The 25,858-nt window shown below is 39.1% G+C and overlaps 2 protein-coding genes across 3 annotated transcripts in view; both read right to left on the bottom strand.

The window, feature by feature from the left end:
• Positions 1-2,336, bottom strand: part of cdkal1 (CDK5 regulatory subunit associated protein 1-like 1) — a 336,709-nt gene extending 334,373 nt beyond the window's left edge. For both annotated transcript variants that reach the window (XM_083918841.1, XM_083918840.1), the window contains exons 1-2: positions 2,203-2,336; positions 339-502 (exon numbers count right to left, since the gene is read on the bottom strand). In XM_083918841.1, the coding sequence (XP_083774967.1) occupies positions 339-496 (158 nt within the window). In that variant the 5' untranslated portion in view covers positions 497-502; positions 2,203-2,336. The remainder of the gene's footprint in view (positions 1-338; positions 503-2,202) is intronic.
• Positions 2,337-7,112: 4,776 nt separating this feature from the next.
• On the bottom strand, positions 7,113-20,520 carry LOC310950895 (transcription factor E2F3-like; the record flags this gene model as incomplete). The annotated part of the gene is made up of 8 exons (XM_083918924.1): positions 7,113-7,402; positions 9,695-9,836; positions 12,479-12,622; positions 13,139-13,295; positions 16,146-16,234; positions 16,514-16,644; positions 18,054-18,174; positions 20,239-20,520. 8 exons carry the CDS (start codon positions 20,518-20,520, stop codon positions 7,113-7,115), a joined length of 1,356 nt encoding a protein of 451 aa, XP_083775050.1.
• Positions 20,521-25,858: the final 5,338 nt, after the last annotated feature.

Here is a 25,858-nt window from a genome sequence, read left to right as displayed (position 1 = left end):
CATTACTGTCAAATGATCGACTTACCTGTCAGTCCCTATGGCTTCATGTTTACATATATTGGTGCTGTCTGTAAAAATTGTGTGAACATGAAGCAGATCAGAACTAAAAGGCAACATTGTACGTTATGATTCATTGGTACAGACCAAGTGAGTCCAACTACAGGTGTTGAAGCAAAGTTGTTGTCCTTCTTTTGAAAGAAGTACTACAACTACTTACTGACTTACTGGGAATTTAGAATTTCCTCAATACAAGCCTAAAACATACTGCATGTAGAAGCAATACCACAATAAACCACCATTCTGAACTACTGTACCATTCCATTAGACATTTGACATACCTGTCTGCTTGGAGCTCCTCATGGCTCAAAGGGTCTTTTTTCTTCCTGGACCTCGGTATGATACTCTTTCTAGCAGACTGTCTCTCGTGAGGAGTGGGGTCGCTAGAGGACACCATGTCCTCAATGTCTTCAATCAGGGAGTCACAGGCGGATGGCATGATGGCCTGAAAATCAGACAGATTGTTGTTCAGAACAGCAAGTAGACCATGTGAGTACTTGACCCTGATTACCAAAAATGGACTTTGAAAATAACTGTAGGTTTAGGAATCCAGGTATTTTTTCCTGTTATAACAATAAGGGCAGTAATGTCATAATATAAAAAATAATAAAAGAAAAGAAGAAGAATACTTTGCACATCTGTTCCATGAGGCAGGTGTGTAGGATAGGGAAAAGTAGGTTGAAAGTCTTATTTTTAAAACACTCATTAGCCACATTTCAGTATTACACCTTCATCAAGCAAAGAATGTTACTAAAAATGTATTTGTATTTGCAAGTTGCACTATACTTATATTCCTTCTTTCTTAGAGAATACATTACTTACCTACATGATCAATGAATATGCCGTCCACATGATGTTTAGAGCAGAGCACAAGTGTCTCCTGACACGCCCAAGTTAATTGGGCCATCCCATTACATAGAAAAATTTACTAACAGAGATTCTGTTATAGACCCTTTTCGTAGCAGACATTTTGACATGTCATAATAGAAAAAGCACAGGTACAATTGCTTACATGAACAATATATCAGTTCTGTGATGGCTAAGTTCCAAATCAGTATGTATATTTAGTATGTACTGCAGCTGCCTGTGATGTTGCGTTCAATATGGACACAAATGGGACATACTACTTCTTCATAACATTGCACCTTGAACTTTGACCCACATGTTCATGTATGGAGTGTGGGTCAGAAGACTTGCATACTGCAAAATCCAACTGTATGCAGTAAGACATAGTATTTTTGGCACACTGCATTTGACATATTGTGTATTATGACAAACTAAATATTGTTCTGGCATACTAAACAATATGGTAGTATGACTATTGGAATACAGGGAAAGTGCTCCAGTAAGTTCTAGTGAGCCAGCATGCACAATACCACCAGACCTCTTCTAAATGGACTGCAGCCATCATTCATTTATTTAATACATCTGTGTTTTGCCTACTATAACAAGTCAAAATGTTTGCTGTGACAAGTGCAATTGTTTCTCATTCTTCTAGCTCTCGCTACCATGTACAAATATGTTTCATTATTAAATTGAATTCCTATTGCATTAAATATTCCGCAGGTCAAGCATCCCAACTGCTGAAACGTTGAACGTTTATATGCATTAATTTATTTTGCTAGACTTGTGAAGTTGACGCAGTGATGATAAAAATCACTGGAAGCCACATGAAACTATAGCTTCTCCTCTACTTAAACTGAACTTTCTCTTTTTAACCAACTAGCATAACAGTTAGCCTTCCCCAAATGATCCCGTTTTAGCTGCTGCTGCCATTATGTAACAAGCTACGTACTTAAAGTCCACGCCTTCGTATATCATAACGGTATCTGTTTTTCATACGATGAACTGACTAACTAACGTTATAATAACCTAACGTTAACCACCTGATGTGTTTATATGTTTTTACCTGTAACCTGACCGCATGCACAAGTTCAGTGATTAACATGACTAATACAAACGAGAAACACCTGTGGAAATGTCTAATATGACAGATAAGTTACCAAGCAACCTAGCTAAAGTTTAATTTCGTTGGGCAACTAACATGGACAATGTAGCTATTAGCTAGCCTCATTAGGTAGCTACGACACACGTGCAGTTATTTTAGAAAGAAAGACCCGTTAAGACACAGCACAAATACCTTACCTGAGTAACAGTGTGGTTATTATTTCAGATAAATATGAATTTCGAAGAAAGGGTGTTTTATAAATGGAAAAAATATATAATTTACACCATCAAAACAGTTGTCACAACTCTCAGACCGCCATACTTGTGCCTGGTTACGGTAGGTGAAGAGGGACAAACTAGACACGTGTGCGTTTTACACGCGCGTCATTTTTTGTCCATACAGTTTGATTAAACTGAAATGCAGTAGTGGAATGTATCCAAGAACATTACTCAAGTGCTGAACAATACTGAGGCACTTGTACTTTCAGTATTTCCACTTTGTACTTATATTCACTTTTACTCCACCAGTTATTTGACTTGACTTGTTAATAGTTTGCAGATTGATTAATAATAGTTATAAATTACCTCCACATTTACCAGCTACAACATTATAATCCAATAATAAATTAAATGGGACATTCTGTATAATGAGTACTTTAACTTTAGGAACTTTAAATTATTTTGATGCTGATATTTTTGTACGTTAACTTAAGCAATATTTTGAATGCAGGACTGTAACAGTAGTTTTACACTGTAGTATTGCTATTTTTACTTAAGTAAAAGGATCTGAAAAAAATGCTATGTAACAGTATTCCACAGACATTAACAAAACATTTTCATATTGCCTTTATTCAAATTTTCAATTACAAACACCCAGAGTACAAAATCAAATCCATTTACCCCCCCCCCCCCCCCCCCAATACAACTCAAATTCCCCATTTGACAGATGTTATAGAAACTTGTATAACTGAATAACACATCAAAAACATCAAATTAGTTTAAACATTCAACAGCACACCGATACTTCCACCCATGCGTTCAAATTGCGTTGTGATAGTACAGATTTTTTTCTGTAATTAGTGGAAACAGGCAGCAATATCATAATTTTACAGTCAATTCTTTCCTATGAAACTTTTCAAATAACCGTTTAAGAATATTTACCGATAAGTATATTGTATTTGGTAACAGCTTAAGAATAACCATAGGCAAGTAGCAGGAACAACAGTGCGGTTTCAATCTTCACTATAGTTAACACCACATTTAGCCTAATGATACTTTTTTGTAAGGTCTAATCCCACATCAGTCACACATTAGAAATGAAGGAACTGTATTTTGAACACATTTTCAGACTCACTGGCAATGATACTAGCTTAAGCAGCGTGTTAAAATATTTTAACATTCCATTACAAGCCCATGGAAAGGTACAATCTTTCCAAAACATGTTTCCATCAGGTAAAAGTGGATAAAATAGGGTGACCAGATTCTGGTCGCTTGAAATAGATGGAGAAAAATGTTATTACCTAATAGTCTTAGAAAATAGCACAACTGTGGTTAGTAAACCAAATGGGGAAAATATTGAGCTGTTTTGCCATAAATACCTATAAAATACACTGATATAAATATGCCTATAGGGAAATTGTGTTGTCAATCAGAGGATTTCTGTGCATTTAAGTCAAATTTTACACTCACTTACAATAACAGCACTAAGTAAGCCAAATTATGCCAACTAAGAGACTAACATCTCAACTTAATGGGTGACGTTCAGGTTTAGAAGTAGGTTTTGATTTTAGTCAAAAAGCGGTTTCAGAATTCAGTAATCACCGGCAGAAAAGCAAAAAAAAAAATTGTTTTAAATTTAAGGAAAAAGAAAAAGGGCCAGACTCCCTCACATCATTCCAAACATAAAACGGACACACAGTGTCACAGAAGCAAAACTCCCTGCACGCTTCAGCAGAGGACACAAGTCACTGACCCTGGGTGAGTGTTGTGTATATGGACATAGTCTCCTAATGGCTCGACTGTGAACCGACAACTGCATGTATGCATTATTGAATGTGTATTACTTTTTGGGTCTAAGATGCATTTGACCAAAACAAGACTTGGACTAAATAACTTAAGGAAAAAAAGAAAAACAAAAGAATATTTTTACAATATTGCAATTTGTCCGCTTTTCTACCCATCAAATGTGCACCCCAACATTCAGATTTAAGATGCAACAGCAGGAGACCAGTTTAAGAGCAAAGGCAAACTCATATCAGGATGTGAGGGGAACCTCGCACACATCAAAAGTGGAAAATGCGATGTAATATCCGACATCACATCTAAATCATTTCAATGACAAAAGGGAATTCAATGACTCATACACACTGTGGCATTTACCTCTATGCCCTTTTATCCAACATTAAGTGAGAGGTAGCCTACAGTACCTTGTGCACTGAAAAATTTAGAAAAACTGTACATCAATTTACACATGGCAGGCTTACTCTTTAGCAAGCTTGATCTTTGACACAACTCACACATGCTGCACACGCAATTACTCAAGAGCACATCAATCAGGTCAGGAAGAAGTTTGCACGAACAGCAGCAATTTCACCTGCAGCCGCAGGTTCTTCGAGATTAAAAGCCAGGGTTTCAAACAAGATGTTTGCGTTTTGATATTATCAGGGACATCATCAAACACAAGAGGATATTGGAGGTGAAGAGGAGTGGCGTTCCAAATACCAAAATAAGTACACATCCCTTCAGCTCTTAGTTCCCCGAGTCCCCTTGCTGGCTTTTCTTGATTAACCACTGTTTGAGTCTCAGTGGCTCTAGACAACAGCATCACCAAACCTAGTATGAAACACATCTTCACATCACACCGAATTTGCTCAATTTACAACAAAAGGGTCTATTTGCCCCCCCCCCCCCCTTTTTCCTCATTTAGCTGTCCTTGTTATGAAGGAAAAGAAAGCCCTTTATTACAGGCTGAAGCCTAAATTAGTGGCTATCTTGCCCCTTGTCGCTTAGGTGACCTTGATTTATTAATTCTTTCTACAGTATTAAAACCCATTAAAATTCAACACTTATTAAACCTTAAAAAGACAAATGCACACCTATTCCATCTCCTGCACTGTTTACAGTACATACAGAGTAGGCAGTGTGCATCCTTAAGTGGTTCAAAGTCAATTTCTACTTTTTAGCTCAAACCACAGTATATTTTCACAGCACACAGTCTGAGTGAGGAGGCATCAGGGTAAATTTGGTAATGGCAGCTCCTGCTGGTGAAGATAAGAGGGAAAAGCAAAAGCAGCAACAAAGTGGAAGTTTGGGTCCTGATTTCACCAAGTGTCAATAGGAGTATCAGTTAGAGATGAATCGATTGCATATCATGTGTGCTAAGGGGCCCCGCTTATACATCATCAAGTACATCAGGTGTTTTTGCTTGACCCCACAGTGCCCGGGTATGATGGCTTTTTCTGTGCTGTTAACACATGGGTCATGTAGAGTAAACCATCACAATATCTTTTCTCATGTTGAACATTTTTGTTTTCATCCAACTGTTAATGTAAACATGTAAAACATATGAGGCTGCCTGATTGATCAAAAGATAATAGGCTAGAGCTGCAAAGATTAGTTGATTTGTTGTCAACTATTAAATTAATCGCCAATATGATTAATTGTTCAATATTTGCTAGTTTCTTTCTTCCTCTAAATATTTTTGAGCTGTGGACAAAACGAGACATTTGAGGACGCAATTCTGGGCTTTGGGAAATACCAATCAACATTTTTCACCATCTTTTAATCAAACAGATTATAGATTAATCTAGAAAATGATCTACAGATTAATCGATAATGAAAATAATGGTTAGTTGCAGCCCTATAATAGGCTGATCAGATAAACAGATAAAGATCCGTTATTAACGTACCTACTAACCCCATTTTAAAAATGGAGGAAATAGCATGAGAGAGACTAATTGTGTGCAAAGGGATTAATACAATTACTTGCCATAAGGCATACTCTTAAGTATTTTGTACACTTAAAAAATCTTTCTCCTTTTAGAATACACAAACACTAATTTCCATTTGGGTTTCCTTTAAAGTTGGATAATAATGTCATGTTTCAAAACAGTATATGAACTTCCTTACAGCTTTCAATACATCTAAATGGTGCTTAAATGTACAAAATACTTTAGGATTCTAAGCCCAAATAGCACACTAGGTAACCTGGCAAAGTGTCTGAGCAGCAGAGAGAAAGGACAGATGACCGAACCTTAGCCTGGCTAACCTAAGCCTAGGAAAACAACTGTAATTGAATGAATGATTTGTATCAAAATTGCCCTGTTTTCTTTTCATATTAAATTTAATCTCTAAAACGTTCTACATTTGAACACACAACCCTACTGATCAGTCCGCAGTATGAGCCTTCAATCATAGATCACTGGTGTAATAGAATTCAACCATAAGTCCCCACAGCACTTGGCATTAACTCATCTGAATGAATTTTGACATCTGACAAGATGATGTATCACTGAGAACACGCATATCTCGGCCCTTTTACTTGTCCTGTCAAATGCTCATATTTGCAGGACCCTTCAAGATTGAAATAGTATACACAGTTCTCCTCTTCCAGTCTACTCATGGTTTTGAGTGATCCTATCAATGCATCTCAGGTGCACTTACACTTGGGTTTTATGCTAAACCCAATCACCCACGTGTGTGTTAATGCCAGGTGGTGTGGGACAGCCTTCCTTTCAATCTGTGCTCTCTGTTGGTCTCTACATAAAGAGAGGTGGATATCCTCCCCCTTTCCATTTATACTTAACCAAACAGACAGCAAAGGCTTTCCAATGCCCAGCTACACTGGAGGCCTTACATAGCCTGAGACAAAGAGTAATGGATATGTATTCACACTGACCGGTCGTGTCTTTGTGTGAAATCATGCAAGGCCATTTATCTCTCACACCATGATAGGACCTGACATTTAGTCCCACTGGGACTTTAAAAAAGCTGATTCCTATCTATTTAGGCTTCCACTAACTAGTCAGTCAGTCACAGGCAACAAAACCTTCACTGATTCTCCACCTCTCTCTCTCCCATGCACTTTTCTGAATTTCTATTGCCTAATGCTAGCTGCACAGGAGATCATCCAAGCCAAGAGAGGGCATTTTATCAAAGTCACAAGCATCAAACAAGTCGCTGATTCCCTGGTCATCTCCCAAACCTAAAAGGTAGTCATCTTGGTCCAGAAGAGGAGGCCCGAGGTTTAAGAAAGGCCCCAGGGATGCAGGGATCTGGTCTTCTGTCTGCTGGAGAAGACTGGTGTAAGGGGACAAGATTGGGGAGAGAGTGGTGACGGAGACAGCCGAAGAAGGTGCAGCTAGGCTGGGGATGGAAGACGTGGTCGTGGAGGGGGGACCTGTGATAGAAAATAGAGTCAACTAGTTATCTCTCCATAGCCAAGAAACCACAAGGAACCCTTACAGGCCTTAAGAGTAATGTTTGATGACTGTTACACTGGGGACATATTTCATAAATCTCATCAAAAGCTGATTGATACAGCATCAACAAAGCTGTATCACCATGGTCACTTATGCTTTTAACCAAACCTGGTAAGGAGGAGGTTTTCAGCTAAGACTTAGGGCGCACTCACACTGTCCTTCCGCACCGCGCCCCGGGCTTTAGGGTACTTGTCCCCCCCTACCTCTCCCCCTGCACCCCAGGCCCGTTTGTACTCACACTGCCTGGGCCTCGCGCAAATGCTTCTCGCTGTCAATACGTCATCACACTGTAACACGTCACACGCATTGATTGACGTCATCGCGATGCGTCGCTTTGTTTACAAATCTTTCCATAGACCTCGGAGTTTTTGTGCGTCTTGTCGACTGTTTTTGAATATTTTCATCCGACCAAATCTGCAGTAAACACTCCACATCTGCATCACACCAACGAGAACCTTTCGCCCCCAGTGTTGTTTATGTTAAATGTCCGCGCATGGTCCGTCCTTCTATTTTCTATTTCCGAACAGGCGCCCATAAATGACGTCAGAACCGCCGTAGGCATCGAGCTCGTGCTCGTACATGTGCAAACGCGCTCTACAAAAGCCCACCTCTCTCAGGCGGGCCGTGGACGGCCCGCTGACCGCAGTTATGCGCGGAGCGGGTGCACTCACACTGCTCAAACACACTAGGCTTTAGCTGAAAAAACGGTTTTGGCCTGGTGCGGAAGGACAGTAAGATTAGATGTTAGATTAGCTACATAAAGCTAAGCGCAGCTTCGTAGCCTTCTTTTATGAGAATTGCAGGTTCTCATTAGAGGGTTTTCACTATTTATTTGATCGTCCTTGTTGGACCTTATGTTGGCAATGTTACACAAAGTATACTTAGTGCAGGGTTCGTCTCCCATACGATGTGCATTTATGTATAGTTTTTAAAAAAATACATTTCTTGGAAAGAAATGAAAAACTTATTCACTAAAGATTATGGAATTATGGCCAGTGTGTTGTATTACATCTTTGCATTCCGTGAGATATAAAATAACGCACACTGCAATCTATCGTGATGTTTGGGTGCCGCAGTAAAGATGCTCTGTGGGACTTTTCCAAACCTTTTAAATCTATTATTAACTGATATTTCACCAAACTGCCACAAACCACAACGTTTAAGTGTTCTGCGGGAATAAATAGTCAATGGGCTCCTTCCTTTTGGATTGCATTTGGTAATTGATTTGAATGGACTTTACGAGACGAGAAGCTGGTACAGGGCCAGTAGTATTAAGTCTTTCAAAACACACTTTTAATAAACTCCGGGCTCAATAACTACCTTGTTGGTGCTTCGATTAAAGTGCAGGGACTCCTATGCTACTGCAGAGGTTTGGTGTTATCATGAGCAGTATTAGTGGTTTTAAAAGCCGTTTTAATGCATTCAACTTGCCTTCCCGAGCTAATCACTGTTTGCTGCATTTGGCTGTTAGAGTCTGTCCCGGATTTCTCCGGTAGTAGTTTGTACGCAACAAAATGGTCTCAAATGCTTGTTTGATGAGTGTATTTGCCTAAAAAGAGCCTGGGATGATTTTACACCAGAATTTCACTTTAAATGAGCTTTGTAGTACTGTTTAACTCTGATTGCGAGTTTCGTATTTGTCGATCCAGTTTATCCAAAGAAACCTTGGGTATGTTCAGCGCACTTCCTAGTATACCCCTCAGTTTAGCTAAGCATTGCACACTTGACTCCATACAAGTTGAAAACAAATGACAATCAGCAAGACTGTGGTTTTTACTTACTTTAGCTTTCTTATGCTAACTTTTACAAACCTGTTCCATAAGAACCAAAATACATTATCTGCACTGTGACTTGACAGCAGTATTGTCACCAATGTAGCTATGTAGTTACTGACCCCTATGTCTTTATGCTGTCCTACAGCAACCTATGCAGATATGTTGGCAATGTCTGGATACACAAATCAGATCTGACCACTTACAAACCACTTATCTTAAAGATAAGATTTGCGAAACAAATCAGATTTGCGAAACAAATCTGATCTGCCGGCAGTCTAAGAATCTTTGGAAAATGTGACGGACTGTCTTGAGTATAAATAAATAAAACATTCATAACTTACTGATACATTTAAGTGTTGTTTATTTTAAAAGAGAAAGCTGAAGGTATCTTTATGTAAAAAAAAAAAATGCTGCACATCTTTGTCTGAGACAAACCTTGAAGGACTTTGAGGAAAGGCGAGTTCCCGTTGATGTCCACGTTGCCGTTTTTTACAGGGCTCCTGGGGTCACTCTCCTCATCTGGGCACAGTAGGACGTCTATAGGACCCTTAGTGCTGGTCAGATGGATAGACAAACTCTGGAGAGAGGGGAGAAAATAATGAGTGCAAATTATTGTTACGCGGTAAACGGATAGTAGAAAGGTACCGCATCACCCAGCCGTTAAAAACAATTCTATTTCACGTTTTATTAGTATTTGTACTTTATGAACTTTGTGCGACAAAGTGGAAGCGTGTCTGTGTGAACCTCCTCTCTGCTTTCTTGCCCAGAAAGTATATTACGTAGCCGACAGAAATGGCAAGCCCACAGACAGCATAAAGTCAAGCAAATGTTTATTTTAGAACAAGCAAACTTTCTTGAGTTGCACGACGCAGTCAGGGGTAAAGCTAACTGTTTAACTGTCCGATGTGGTTCCATACATCTCTGTATGCAAACAATGTTCACACTGCTAACAACTCCACTTATAAAAGGACCTATTTTAAGTCAATCAGTTCTAGTTATACAATCATAGCATATACATTTTTGTCAATTTATAATATACAGTCAAGATCAAAATGGGTAACAAAGTATTAATAACTGATTTATTCAGAAATATTGTTGTTTTTTATTGAAAAGAATTTGATAGAATATCAGCCCTCATAATACCACTGCTGTACTAACGCACTTAACTAAGGCATTTCTATTTTGACACCTATTTTGTGGAGAAAAAATAACAGCAAGCAAATTAGAGTACACTTTCAGATACCTCCCAGTTATTGGTGTTAATCTTACACCTGGTGACAATTTACTTAATTGTTGGACACACCCTATTTATCTGCAGCTCTCCTGGTTACTTAGTTTGCTAGATGGCAAGCACCTCTAAAGTGACTGAGACCCTGAGACAGCAGGTTGTCCAGATGAAGGCCAAAGGGATGACCCTCTCAGCAATCAGAGAAAGGTTGGGTGTTCCAAGTCTGTGATTTCAAGAATATTGAAACTTTACAAGGACACAGATTGATTTAAGTCCCTCAAAAAGGCTGGTCATCCACCTAAAACAAGTGCACGAGAAGGATGGAGGACAGGATTATACAAAGTGCTGAACAGGGCAAAGAACTGTCTTGGCAGACAGTGTCTTTTAAGACTTTTTGGACTAAAAGCTCACTCTGCAGTGACCAAACCTCTCATCAGCAGAAATAATAAAAAGGCTAGACAGAAGAGAACTGTAGAGTGCACTTCAGTGATGAGAGTATGTTCAATTTATTTGTGTCTGATGGGAAACATTATGTTTGGCGTAGGACTGGGGAAAGACTAAACCCAAAGTGTGTGAAGAAGTCATGAGTTAAATGTTTGGAGGAGGTATCATGGTTTGGGGGATGTTTTCCACAACAGGAGTTGGGCATCTTGTACAGCTACATGGCGGAGTGAATGCAAATGTTTTTGAACCTCCTTCAGCAACATGCAATACCTTCACTTCAGCTGCAATTTTCATACAAGACAATGTCCGCTGTCACACTGCAAAATGGGTTAAGCAGATCCTTGATGCTAAGAATATTGAAACAATGAAATGGCCAGAGTCTAGATGTAAACCCCATAGAGAATCTCTGAAAAATCCATGTCAACAAAGTAATGGCTAAGAAACCAACTACAGTTACTGAACTGTGGAAGAGACGAATGGACCAAGATCAAACCAGAGCAGTGTGAGAAAATAGCGATGTCCTGTGGGGGCAGATGTGCTCAAGTCACTCAAAATAAGGGCCTTGGCTATTTAAAAATACATTCTAGTACAGCAGATGTACAGCCACAGCTGATATTCTATCAAATTCTGAACAAAAACAAATAACAGTATTGCAGAATAAATCAAGTATTGATAACTTGTTCTCTAATTTTGATCTCCAGTGTATATTGTAATTTATATTAGTAGTTAATTGTCTGATTAGAGGACAGATCATCAGGTCTACAGCAGCTGTGTTATACTTCATAACATGTAAAGTAGTACTGAGATGTTTTAGGCAGGTATCGTACTGATTAATCTCCATCACCACTAAGAATGAAATTTGTACTGCTTCAACACGTGCACCAAATCTAAGACTCAGGAAGATGTCAATCAATCACAGTGAACACACCCACACAGCTGTGAGCAGAGGTCTGATCAACCAGATTACCTGTGTGGGTGTTCAGAGCCTTTAGACATTAAAAAACAAACGACAAGTCACCTTTCCATGCGCCCTTAACTATTGCTAATAGAAATCAGCAACACCAACTCTAGAAAGGTCACCTAAACTAGCTGCAACCTCCACAGCTGGGGCATTAATGTCAGAAGAAATTAAGTGTCCGCTAACAAGTGGCTAGACAGGTCTGCAGTGTTCCTGAATCACTTCAATTCAAAAGTTTACACAGTAATATATTTGTGCTGCTGTTCGTTTTTCAAGTAGAAGCCAAAGTGCTGCAAACATTTGAAGAAATGTGATTGTTTAGTATCTTGGAAGAGGTCAGAAAGAATTTGATATCAATATCTGCATCCAACACAGAGTGGGGTCTGGGACAAGATAGCCTTGATTTGTTATAAACCCCATGCAGATTATTGATCCAGACTAGCATGTCCCTGACTCATTTTAAAAAGTATTATTCACACCAATATTCTTTGGGTAAGGTCATACGTCAGTTTCCCCAAAAGTCTGAAGTCCTCAAGTCATGATAACGATGACGGATCCAGCTTCTGTGTTTTTGTGCATGTACACATACCTCATCTGGGTCTGGGACTTCTAGTTTGGTGTCTGTGGGTGCTTTGACAACAATAACAGTCTGGTCTCTGAGGTTCCCCAGATGTTTGATGTCTTGGTACGTTACATAGGCATATGTGGAGACGAAAGGGTTAAAGAAGTAACGCTAAAATGGCAGAACATATTAATAATAAATATACATAAATACATACGTAAGATGGTAAATGCTCACTAAATGATGACAAACCTCAGAATGTTAGTTATTGTTTAAGCATGCACTTACACTTGCTGGTGTATATTAAGCAGTATGATGTAAAACAGTACCCTAAATCAAAACAAATTGCTTAGTGTAACAAATAAATTGGTTTGTAAAAACTTCAAAAGTCAGAATGGGTGTTATCTACAGAGAGCATTGGAAGATGATGCCTTCCACGTCTGCTTAGGATCTTTTTTTAATTATTTTGCGATTTGAAAAAAATGGTTAAATCCACATGCTATTGTGGTGGCATCACTGCTGGACAGGCATAAGCCTGCATAGAAACAATTTTACACTGCCATCATTTTGGCAAAGTTTAACTGCTGAATTATGACAACATAGTTACAGGAAGTTTTAACACTGAAATAAAGTTGTCAATCATTTTAACTTTTCGCTAACACATCAACTAACAACAAAAAGATATTTCTGGTTGTTCTGCGTCTCGCTCATGTGTCTCATATCCAGGCTGCATCTCTGGATGAGTTGTTCGAGCCTCTGCTCTTCTTCTCCCAGTGCAGAAACTTCAGCTGTCAGTCTCTGTCTCTGACTCAGTGCCCCCTCTACCTCCAACAGACTGCAGCCCCTGTGAGTGTGTGTGTGAGAGATAGAGATAAGAGGTGGGGGGTGGGGGGGTTAAGGAAAAAAAAAAACAGATTTAGTACCGGAACAGGGGCTTCACTTGCCCCCTTAATTACCGTACTGTCCCTTACTCATGATTTCAAACATTTGGTACAATAGCTTCAACAGCAAAAAAACTGTTGAAGATTCAAATCATTTAATTGAGTCTTTCTTTTAACTTTTGTTCAGTTTGGTCAGTGTACTTCTGGAGCCCCCAGAAGTATCTGCAGAGTGAGCACACCTTGCTTTCACGCTGCTGTCCAATAAAAGCAGCTGTGGATGCAGACCCAGGGTGAGTCTTAGGGCCTGTTCTGACCTGGCATTAACATCCGACCTGAGCGATCAGATCACATGTGGACAACTCTCAGTCTGTGTGTGACCACCTGTGATCTGATCTCACTTCCCCTCTCTGTAGGTAAATCAAAATGTACATCATTTCCGTTTACATATAGATATCCTAAATATTTAAATGAAAACTTGTTTTGGTTAATGTATGCATGTGTGTGTGTGTGTGTGTGTGTGTGTGTGTGTGTGTGTGTGTGTGTGTGTGTGTGTGTGTGTGTGTGTGTGTGTGTGTGTGTGTGTGTGTGTGTGTGTGTGTGTGTGTGTGTGTGTGTGTGTTTCAGTTATTACTTTCACATTATTACAGAAACATGTTATGTCGCTGCCTACAGTTTGTGTGACGATGGTCGGACGGTTTGTGTGTGTGTGTAATATGATCAGATATTTGGGTGCATTATATGAGCCTATAAATAACAATGTCTAACGGTGTCTAGCCCTGCTTTTTTTACCGTTTTACATTTGCTTTCAGATCTATAGGAGTCATGTTAAGTTACTGCTGATGAAGCCCCATTTCCTGATTTTGCTGCTTCATAATATAATCTTTTAAATAACAAAACAGGGGACATTTATTGTAAAGAATGTATAGAAAATGAATGTGTTTAGCCGTTTCACAAACGCTCCGGCTTCTAATTAGCAACGGCAAACGGTATCTATAGTAATATATCCCACATATTTGTGAATTCTGGTATATGTCATGAACCTAAAAGATAAGATAACTATCCATAGGTGCTCACTGCAGCTTTCTTTTGAAGGCAACAGCGGCAAAGCTCCAGAGAGCTTTATAAGATATAGGAATGAGTATCCCGAAAACCAGGTTTAAGTGTGTCCACATTTTAATAGCAGTTAACGGGTATGTGACGTACTAACCAGTTCTTACTCATTCATAGGCGTTGCCTGCACTGTAGCTCTCTGGAGCTTTCTGGAGCGTTTCCTTAGTTAGCAGTGACCACCAATAGATAGCAACCTTGTTTTTTAGGTTAATAAAATGTGTCCGAATTCACAAATATGTGGGATATATTAGTATAGATATTCCTGTCCTTTCTTTGTGACTTCTATCGTTGCGCTTGTAAAATGGATACACACATTCATTTCCTATATGTTCTTCACAATAAAAGTCCCGTTATTTATATGCTCATAATACACCCCAAAATCTGAACATATTACACACACAGTCTGACCATCGGCACACAGATAAACTGTAGGCAGAGCCACAACACGTTTTTGTAATAATGTGAGTGTAATAACTGAAATTTTACGACAGTAACAAAAAAACAAGCAATCTATATGTAAACCGAAATTACGTACAGTGAGGGGAAGTGAGATCAGATCAAAAGTGGTCACTGAAGACACATGTGGAGACACATTCTGCTGCCAGGTGAGAACAGACGTACTGAGAGCTGTCCACTTGTGATCCGATCACTCAGGTCGGATGTTATTACCAGAGGGTTAAGAAGGCCAAAATGTAGACCGACTAAGATGGAGATCACCACTGGGCATCAACTTAAAACACAGAGTATATCTTCATTTACATCACAGAAAATATGGTCAGAGGTCATCCGTTTCACTGAATGCACTCACAGGCCTAAAGTGGTAAGCACAGGTGTTAAGGCCTATTCCTAAACTGCATCTACCCTTAAGTGATTATTGAACAAATGAGGCTGTGATTAAATTTACAGAACAGAGTGCAGCACAGTCAAGTATCCTCATACTTTGATGTGACAACAGATTATATGCAGCTACCTTCATTCCTGTGTGATATAGGCCAAGGTAGACTTTAAGATCTGTTCTTTAGGGATGCCATCTTGAGGACATTTTCCCTACGGTTGATAAACTTGTGACAAGTGGTGTTACTGATTATACCGGACATTTTAAGATATTCCTCGATGACGCTCAGTATCTATAGAGCATTTACTATCATCTCTGGCCTTTGTTCAAGCTTTCACTGCAGCGCCAGGTGCTGCGTACCCACTGTGGCGTGGCTACACAAGATAAATGCTGTCTCCAGATGCTACCACCTTCATAGTTTACAGATTACCTTATTAATCTATTATTATCATAGGTTCTCTATTAGCGTAGGGCTTAAATCAGAAATATTAGCTTGGCAAATAGGACCTTTTGCTTTTCGCTTTGAGATTAAATCTGCCACCATGTCTCTCGTCTTGTGACTAGTGAAGTATGACACCTGCTACTCTGTGTGGCTACTGTAAGGAGCTGAGCAGACACTTCAGTTGTATTGTATGCATGTAATGATGGTGGGCATGTTTTGCAAGCTGCCCGACCACCGTATAACACTGATTACTATGGCAAGCCTACTGTTTATATGGCAAAACTAATCGCAACATTTTTGCCATACCAACCCAAGACACACAAAGCTTTTTGATACTTAAAAAGCATCTAACTCCAAAACAATCAGATAGCTCAGAAGGTGGAGGAGAAAGGATTTGGATGATAGTGAGACAAGGTGACCACTTACATCCACTGAATATTGTTCTTTGATTTCTTCTTGATGAGGTGAATGCCTTCTAGGACATTGGTGATATCATACAGCCGCCTTTTCTGAACCTAAATGTAGAGGATACAAGTCTTATCAGTTGATTTAACTGTAAATTACAAATTGTAGCAAAGCCAACCCCTAACATATATACAAAACATTTCCAATGCTTTGAGCAGATATACAGTATTTGCTTAAAATATCCCCTATACATTTTCCTTATCCCTCCTTTATTGGCTTGGTAACCATGCTTAGAATAGTTTCAGAAGAATCACTAAGGAAATTAACCTTTTTACACAACCACCAGCATTTCCTTTCTTTTTTTTCCCCACACTGTCAACTGAAATTACTTGTAAGGTTTCAGCAGCGAGGTTAAGGTCCAAGACGCCATCAGAAGACTGGGCAAGAAGGTCCACAAACTTCTTTGTTAACAGGCCCAGGGAGGTATCGTACCGAGTCTTCTCTGGTGGAGACTTGGGAGCTATGGTGGAGGAAGAGTAGGAACAGAGAGATAGAGGACAATGTGTTCCAGGATTAGACTTGATGTTGAATTTGAGTAGGGAAAGTCAAACATAAAACTTCCTAATAACAGTTATACTTGGTAGGAGGAAACCTAAGACAACTGTGGGTTTTTCCATTAGGTGTATGGTCACCAAGATGGCAAGATTCCTATACTCACCCTGACTACAAAAAAACAGCAGTAGAAAATTAGCAGAGATGTCAGAATAAGTTAGTAATAGATACAAAAGTGCAATTTCATCCAATCCAACACTGACACACTGCAAAAACATCCTCATAAACCTAATCAGATTCAAATCAGTTTCTGTTGTGATGGGGTCAGAAAGAGATTTAACTGTGTCGTCATTTTTGGAACCTGGTGTTGTCATTGTACTGGACTACAATATTGGTTCAAGTACGCTGAAATGATGGGAAAGCTGAAACTGGGTTTTTTTTTTTTTTCAGTCTGGAAATGTTGGGAACAAATGACTCCATCAGTCATAATCAGCTGGGAATGTGTTATTTACATCTCATCTCATCTCATCTTCATCCGCTTATCCGGGGTGTTATTTACATGAAGAGGGAATCACAAGCTACACGACAGGTCAAGTAACGAGTTGAAGCTATCCTGAACTTTGATAATCACCAGCTGGAAATGTTTTACGTAAAGCACAGAGTTGGATATTTACCAGCTGGACTTGTATTTCAACATAAATAGCTGTGCTGATAGCATCAGTTACCCCTCAACAGAGGGTTACAGCATGTCACCTGTCTCACCCTCCAACACTGCTGCACAAATAATGACCCCAACCACTGAGGTACAGATTTTGTTTCTATTTCAAGCTCAAAGTATATGCTCATGTTTACTACACCTTACAGGACAAACAGAAAGGATTTGTAGGTTGAAAAATGTGTGTATGTAGGAAACATATGCAATTATGTGCATTACGCATTTTAGCTCCACAATGTCTTGTTCAGTGAAAGTCAAGGGAATCCAATTAAAATCCTTATTTGGTGGTTCATGTCACCAATTAATATTAAGCGTTGAAGTCCACCGTGCTACGGTATTTAGGTGGATTGGGATGCTTTGTTAGATTAAAAAGGAAAATGTAATCTAAATACTTAAGAATTAATTTGAACTGTAAAATGACCCTGGTCTAGGACTAGAAACACTCAATTCTCACTAGAGATTGAGAATTGAGTGGTTCTTTAACCCTTGATGAGCATGTCTAGAGCATCAGTGTCCAGTGTGTTCAGCTCAACGAAAAGTTGTTTTTTATACTTTATAATGTAGCTGCATCTCAGCTCTGTATCCAATGAGTTGACTGCTGCATCATTGCACTGTTAAATTATAGGTTAAATGTAAAAACAGCAAAGCAGAGAACTCCTTACTTCGAGGTGTCTTTAGCCGTGTCCCATTGGTCACCGCCGCCCCTCCTCTGCCTCTTGGGGTCCGGGCTGGTTCTGACTGGTACTGGTGGTCGGAGTCATCGAGCGCTAAGCGCCTTTTTGCCTAGGGAGACAGAAAAACACCTTTAACAGCACATATGGCCGCCTTGGTCATTTGGCAGGCATCTCATTTTTGAAGCCACCAGAAATTGTGTTAAGTGCATAATTTATTTCATTTATGTCCTCAGTGTCAAAAAGCAAATGTTTACAAGCTGATAAAGATACTTTATTTCAGTGTTATGTTCCTTTTGTTCGTTGAATCTGCGGACATCACTCTTCTGTTGTCTACTTTAGTAAAATTAGAAAAAATTAGCATACATTGCTTCACGATTCCTGGAGTCGGAGCAGTCAAAACGATAAGTAGCTCAAAAGACAAGATGTCATTTGTCGAAATTCCAGAGAGAAACTGTTGATTCATGTTGCACAAAACCAATGGCTGTGATTCCTTCTGTGCAGAATGCACTGGCCAAGACAAACCCACATAGCTCAAGAGTGAGTCACGCCTGTGGGTTTGATCATATTGCTGCATAGTAACAAGTGTACCTACAGAGACCAAATGGCCCCGTATTTAACCCAGGCACTTTTATTATCAATAAATCCCAACCTGTTCAAAAATGTTTCTGTACCCTAGCCACCCATAAATCAAATCAACATGTTCTTTCAGAAATACAAGTTTTGGGAGATTGTTCATATGGATACAGCCATGTTTTAACCACTTATGGTCACATTCATGTTAACGCCAAAGCTAGAGGTTGGCAATGTCTGACCTGTCAGAATCAAATGTGTTTATTGTAGTACAGGTTTAGGTTGACACAGGTGCAGCACCTCTGCAGTACTTGACACCATGTTTAAGGCAACGTAGGCTGTGTGTAACTTCCCAAGTTATTTATGATGCAAATGTTGACTTGCCCAATTTATCCATTTCTTATTTTAAACCCAACACTTCCTCTGTCACCAGCATAAATTGGCATTCAATTCTTCATTGTGGTCACATGGCATGGTGGCTGAGTGACTAGTCTCTTCAACCAGGAAACCATTTCTGAGCTAGCCAGAAACCATCCTGTTTTAGGATATGAGCAACACAACAGTATCAGGGTACTTAAGTGTAGAAAACCTAATTCATACTTTATATTAAGCAATCCAGCTGAGAAAGTAATATGCCCTCTGTTGACAGTCAAAATGTCAGCCATTTTATATCACCAAACAGCTCCCCTCACCCCCTGCCTGGTCATGGCTCCAGCCTGAGATACAGAGAAGGGTTTAGTTCATGAAAGATGAATGGCCAGAACAAACCAACACCCTGCATGCTGCTGAAACTATTTTGTGTGGTTTGTGCAGTTTGAGAACACAGGAAACGTGCAATAACTCCTACAGCAACTAACTCGAGTTTCACTTCACATGGAATGAAAAGGCAGCATAATGTTTACACTTTATTTGCAAAAAAGGGGGACATAAAACACGTGCAGAATTAAGGTCAAGGCCGACAGCGTGTAATGTTGTCCTCTACTAATCAATAAAGCTACTAGCCTTGAAAGCTAACACATTTCCAAGCTTCATCCAAGTTGGCTTGCATCTTCAGAGACGACTGGGATATTTATTTATCGAGTAGTTTCAAAGCTCATGTGAAGCTGTAGCTTCGTATAAGCCCATGTTTTTGCAAGTTTTGCCACTCGTGTCTCGTTAAACAGATACAAATTGCTAACTAAGAGCCAAGCAGTCTAACAATCCTCCCCAACCCCTAAATAAGGGCACCAACAGCAGCCACTAGGCCACCGCTAACGATACTCATCTCTTACCAATATTTCCATCTGGCTGCAAAGGGTGAAGCGGACTCAAAGGCACCATGAAGTTAGCATAGCACGCTATTAGAGGACATGTCTACATTTCTGTAAACGCAAAACTAACTTAAACTCGACGTTTCCTTCCTTACAGTCCACTTGGCTCATAACCAACCCACTTGAGTAACTTAGCTAGCGGTAGTTAGTTAGCCCCCTCGCCCTGGCTGTAAGCAGCTAATGTTAGCTGCCCGAACAACAAGCTCGGCTAGCCTAGCAAGCTAACATTTGGTCGTGTTTGTAGCTAGTTGTAGCAAGTGAAACATGTTGAAACCAGCTATATGGATGTTTACCGGCGGTCTCCCCAGAGCGGGTCGTTGTCCTGCTCCGTTTGCTGCAGCTTGTTGTGGAGTTGTGTAAATGTTGTTTATCTGAGGCTCGGATAAACACACATTTGATGTCTGTGTAACGTTGCAAGGCGGTGGAGTGGTTATTATTTGGATATACGTCGCGTTGGGTTGGCCGGGGTTTAAACGATCCGTGAGAGTTGTTAAAATGATATTATTGTCCAGAGGAGAGCTCCCAACCCCCGTTAAAATCACTTTGTCCGGAGCCGAGGAGATCCCTCTTCTCATCTTGCGTACTCGGGGTAACCCCTTTCTTGTCTCTGTACTTTCAAGCCCGTGTGGCTGCTAATCCGCCGCAATTTTTACAAAAATAATCAGACCGAAGTAAAGAAGACAGTCTAATTCATCGACTTTTGTTAAGTATTTTTCCTTAAGAATGTGCATTTAGGCAGATGCAACGGATTAAAAAGTAGCGCAACTCTCGTTTCCCCCGTCTAGAAATGGCTTCAGGAAACGGCCTGATGAATGAAGGGATACGGTTTACGCGCTCAAGAGCCCTCCCGCGAAACTCAGATTTCCCGGGAAATTTTCAAACAAGATTTACATGCCCAACGCTAGTGGTCCTTCGGAGGAGAGCCCCCGCCCATATTACAGCTTTGTTGGCCAATAGCAGCATACGATTCGGCGCGCCACGTGTTCATTGGCAGTTGTAAACAGGCATCGTCAGCTGTCGCGCCTTTCGTGTTCTCTGACAGGCCGCTAGGTGGCGCAAGTGACCAGCTGTGGCGATGAGACAGGGTGAAGTGACAGCGTTTGACAATAATGTTCGACCCCCTGTCTTTTAAATTGAGTTTTGTGGATCCAAGTTTATCATAATGACAGGATTAGATGCTCCAATTCAATAGGTTCCTGTGACTGCAGAAGAGTGTTGAGGGGAAAGTGGCAGTGGTGGAAAAAGTAGGCTTTATATTTTACTCAAGTAAAAACATAAAGACAGCCTCAGTAGTATAAGTTTAAGCCTACTTTCACTTTTGGTATACTCATGCAGAATGGCCCATTACAGAATCATAGCCTTTGCACCGTAACTGAATTATAATTAGTCATGCATTAATGTGTTCATCATATGTTGCAGCTGGTAAAGGTGGGGCTAAATTTAATTATATTATATACTTCTGGGTGAGCGTATTCTATTAATATTAATATAACATTACAGTTTATTAGTTGACTTTTATTTTGTATTAATGATCTAAATTTGTAATGTAACTAAAGCTGTCAAATAAATGTAGTGGCATTGAAAAGTGCAGTATTTGCCCCTGAGATGTGGTGGAGTACAAGTATGCAGTAGCATTGATTTGAATTTGAATGTTTTTGGCTGGTATCCTGTTTGTTTTTGCTTCTTTCGGATGCATGTTTGTTTTGTTTTTTAAATATTAGTACTTTTTTGTGCTTCGTTGTTTCTGGTCAATCTAATTTCCAATGTTGAGAGTATGGACAACAAGTATAAACTAACCGATCGGAAAAAGATAGCATTGGGTCTAATATTCATTATTCAAATATACATTATACTGTGCATTCCAAGAGTTGGCCTGCATTGTTCAATAGAGTAGACTCACAGAAGTCAAAATCCTTAAGCATCTGCATTTTCATCAACTAAAAGCTGAATATTTGCCAAAAAAATCGCAATTTTTTAAAATAAGCTTTGTCATTGTCTTTACATACAGTATCTCCCATATTTGCTGTCTAAAGCTGGCATTCAACTGAATTTTTACATTCTAAACCATCAACTTGTATGCACTAGGCCTATAATCTAAACTCTATTTACCATTTAATAGTAATGTATCTTTTCAAATAAAGGTTTACATTCAGTGGTTTAAGCACATTTAATCAAATACAATTCTGATCTGTTTGTGCAGTACCGTGTATTATTATCTATAGCAGTGGTTCCCAACCTGAGGGGCCCGACCCCCCAAGGGGGGCGTCAAAGACCCAGGGGGGGTCGCGAAGCCCTCTTGATTTTAAGGGGTTTAATAATTTTAATGTAATTAAAATGTTAAATAAATGAGTAGGCTAAGCATTTAATTCATATATGTGACAAAATCAACTAAATCCAAGGGCCACATTAAACATTTATTTGTGTATTTCAAATTTTAGTTATAGGCCTACATCACGAGGAAGAGAGTTGGTGACTTGAACGCCTCACGTGCAGCAGTCGTTGCTAGGCGAAGCTAAGGGAGAGATGGCGAAGCGTCAGGTAGAGGAGACTGCGGTAAATGTCAAAAAGAAAAAGAGGGGCTACCAAGAAAGTTATATTGAGTTTGGCTTCATAGAGGCAATGGATAAAATTAATGCAGAATGTTTATTTTTAATTTTATAATAATTAATTTTTCTTTATTATATTTCAATATGTTACCTGCTTAAATGAATTTGAAAAAAAGAACATGTACTTTTAAAAATTCATTTAAGCAGGTAACATATTGAAATATGTTAAAGAAATTTTTTTTTTTTTAAAGTACAAGTTCTGAAGAAATATGTTGTAATCATACATAGGTTCTCCTCATTGTCCCATGCTGTTATTAAATAACTGAAATATAAAGTATTTAATGTAAAAGAAGTCATGATGTTCCTTATTATTATTATTCTTTTTCATGGGTGGGGGGGGGGTCACCAAAGTTTACAATGGTAAAAATATGGGTCCCTTAAGAAAAAGGTTGGGATCCACTGATCTATAGTATAAGATTGAACATACGTTTTTATACATTAATACAAAACTGTAATTGCTTATAGTAATATTTAGCCAACCACAACATTAAAACACTGTTTACACATATACGCATATACAATAATAATACAATAAACATATAATGCTCTGGAAGGAGTGATTCTACATTACAGGTTTCTTTACATTTGATGCATACATCTTGCTGATAATACCTCTGCTTTTAATTAAATACAATTTTGAAATAGATTACATTTACTTGTAATGGAGTATATTTTACTTTGTGGTATATCTACTTTTACTTGAGTGAAGGTTTTGAATACTCCACCAGTGCATACCTTACAGGGTGGATTGGATGTCAGGAAGGACATTTTAACAGCTGTGTAAAAATCACTCATTGAATCTGATCAACATCTCATCCTGGTTCAATTTCGTCTCTGTTAGGAATAAATTCAAACTATCCCACATCATTAACCAAGCAAGTAAAATAACTGGCCAAACTCAAACTCCATTATCTGTACTTCACCCGAAACAGTTGAGAGGAAAGCCATTCCCATTACAAAGATCCCTCTCATGCCCTACATAAGTTTTTCCAGTTACTACCATCAGGCCGCCGCTATAGAGTCCCCCTAACAAAAACACTTTTAAAAACTCCTTCTTTGCCACCGCCATAAACACCTTGAATAAAAGGTTATGATCCACACACCCACGTAAACACTATGCCACTTCGCACACGTACTGTATATTGAAATTTTTTTACTGTGTAAATTATTTTGTTTTTAGGAAGACATGTTGTATGTTTATTATCCAAGTTTGTTTTGCACTGTATGTTGAGCCACGCCTAAGACGATTTAGTGTGATGATAAACAATAAAGTTTTCTGAATCAGTATCTGAATCATAGTTAAACATATGATCAATGGCTCAGTTACTGTACACCCTGTAAAAGTGAAGTGTGGTGGTATTATACAAGATACAAGTTGAAGAGACATCTCTTCAGCTTGAAGTTAAGCTCTGACATGGACCTTCAACCTGTAAGAAACTGAACTGTCCTTAAAGAATCTATCAGGCTGTTATTGTAGACCTATAGCTTATTCTGACCTCCGACCTAGCTGATGAGTGATCTCCCCTTACCCTTGGATTAACCCTGTGCAAAAAGTGCTCATGTTCAGGGAGCCACGGGCAAAATGTGACATTTGGGCATTTATTATGACTCACAGCAATAACTGCAAAATAATTAAAAAATATCTATTCCCATTTTTCTCTCAGTCCTGAAAGCCATGCCCTGGAGGAAAGAGCATACAGTCCTTTCCTCTCTCTTTCTCTCTCTCTCTCTCTCTCTCTCTCTCTCTCTCTCTCACACACACACACACACACACACACACACACACACACACACACACACACACACACACACACACACAAACAAACAGGTTATTGTCTCTCTCTCTAAACTTTAACAAAGCAGGAGATGTCTGCTGTCCATTTTCTTTCACAAAGTGAATATTTCTTACCTGTATCAATCACCAGTTGTACACACACACACACACACACACACACACACACACACACACACACACACACACACACACACACACACACACACACACACAGCATCGAAGGGGATTCCTTCAGTCTTTGAATAACCTATTCAAAAACACTTTCTGTTCATATTTATAGACATGCTAGAATCCTAGATTCCAAATATTGTTGAGAGATTTGAGAATCTGTTGTTGTTGAGATTGTTGAGAGACGAATGACTGACTAAAAATAAACATTTAGAAGATGAAGAAAAATAAACAAAGAGAAAAAGAACAAAATAGACAGCATTTTAAAATGATATACTACACAGATCGGCAACTTCTCTTCATGTTGTATTGATCTGGTTAATGGGTTTTTGTCACCATTAGCCCCTGACACACCCCTAAACACATCTATTAAGCAGGGGCGGGGGTTACAGCCTGATCCCACTTTGTCATCTCATGGTGCGCCAAGTTTAAAAGGGAGCCTGAATAACACCGGAAGTAAGATTAAATGGCTTTCATGTGTTTTATTTTTTAAATTATTATTCCAATGTCTTAATTAAATGGACTAGACACTACGTACATATTTCTCTTGAAATAATCTTCACTTACGACAGTTTTAGTGCAGTTTATGTGTGTTTTTTTTTTTTAAAAGAACAAGCTACACTGCCACTTCTCTTTCTTTTATTTTTAATTATCACAAATTTTTAACCTATTTTATTGTCTTCCTGTTTACTCTTGCTTTGTGTAGGCTAGTTTTTATTTCTCTTTTAACGAAAATCAATAGACTACTATTACATTTATTTTGGGCCTACTCATAATAGCTTATTTAAAATCTTTTTTATAGCTTTTAAAGCAACTTTATTACTTTCATATTTTTTATAATCACACATGCATTAGCCTCTGATTGTTAGACTAATTGTTAAATGTTTTTTTGTAGCCTATTGGTGTTTTTTTATGGTCTGATTGAAATGTAACATAAATGCAACATGTGTGAGCGAACCCCCTTTTATTGTAGAAGGTCTGCGAGTATATTGTGGGCGAAAACAAGTCTGCAATCTGGTTTCTGACAGTAGGCTACTGACCTGTGGACGCTTTTTCTAACAAAATTTTAAAATTTTCGCACTACTGGGCTTTTATTTTGCAAGCAATGACCGGAAAAGCTATATTTCTGTCACGTGTCACTGTCTGACTTGACTGGTTCTGAGTCCCTGGGGAGGAGGAGAGAAAGTCGGGAGTGATACAGTATGCCTCTGGTCTGTCTGGCTTGACTTGTCACGGGGCCTTTCGAACAAACAATGTACTTCTGTCACAGTAAATAGAAGTTAGCTAAAAAAAAAAAAAACAATACAAGAGAACCGGGAACATTGAGGCGTCGCGACAGAAAAA

Source organism: Echiichthys vipera (assembly GCF_963691815.1).
Source record: "Echiichthys vipera genome assembly, chromosome: 8".
In the NCBI taxonomy this organism is placed as follows: domain Eukaryota; kingdom Metazoa; phylum Chordata; class Actinopteri; order Perciformes; family Trachinidae; genus Echiichthys; species Echiichthys vipera.
The sequence above is the reverse complement of the archived record's forward strand: the minus strand, read 5'-3'. Positions and strand labels throughout refer to the sequence as shown.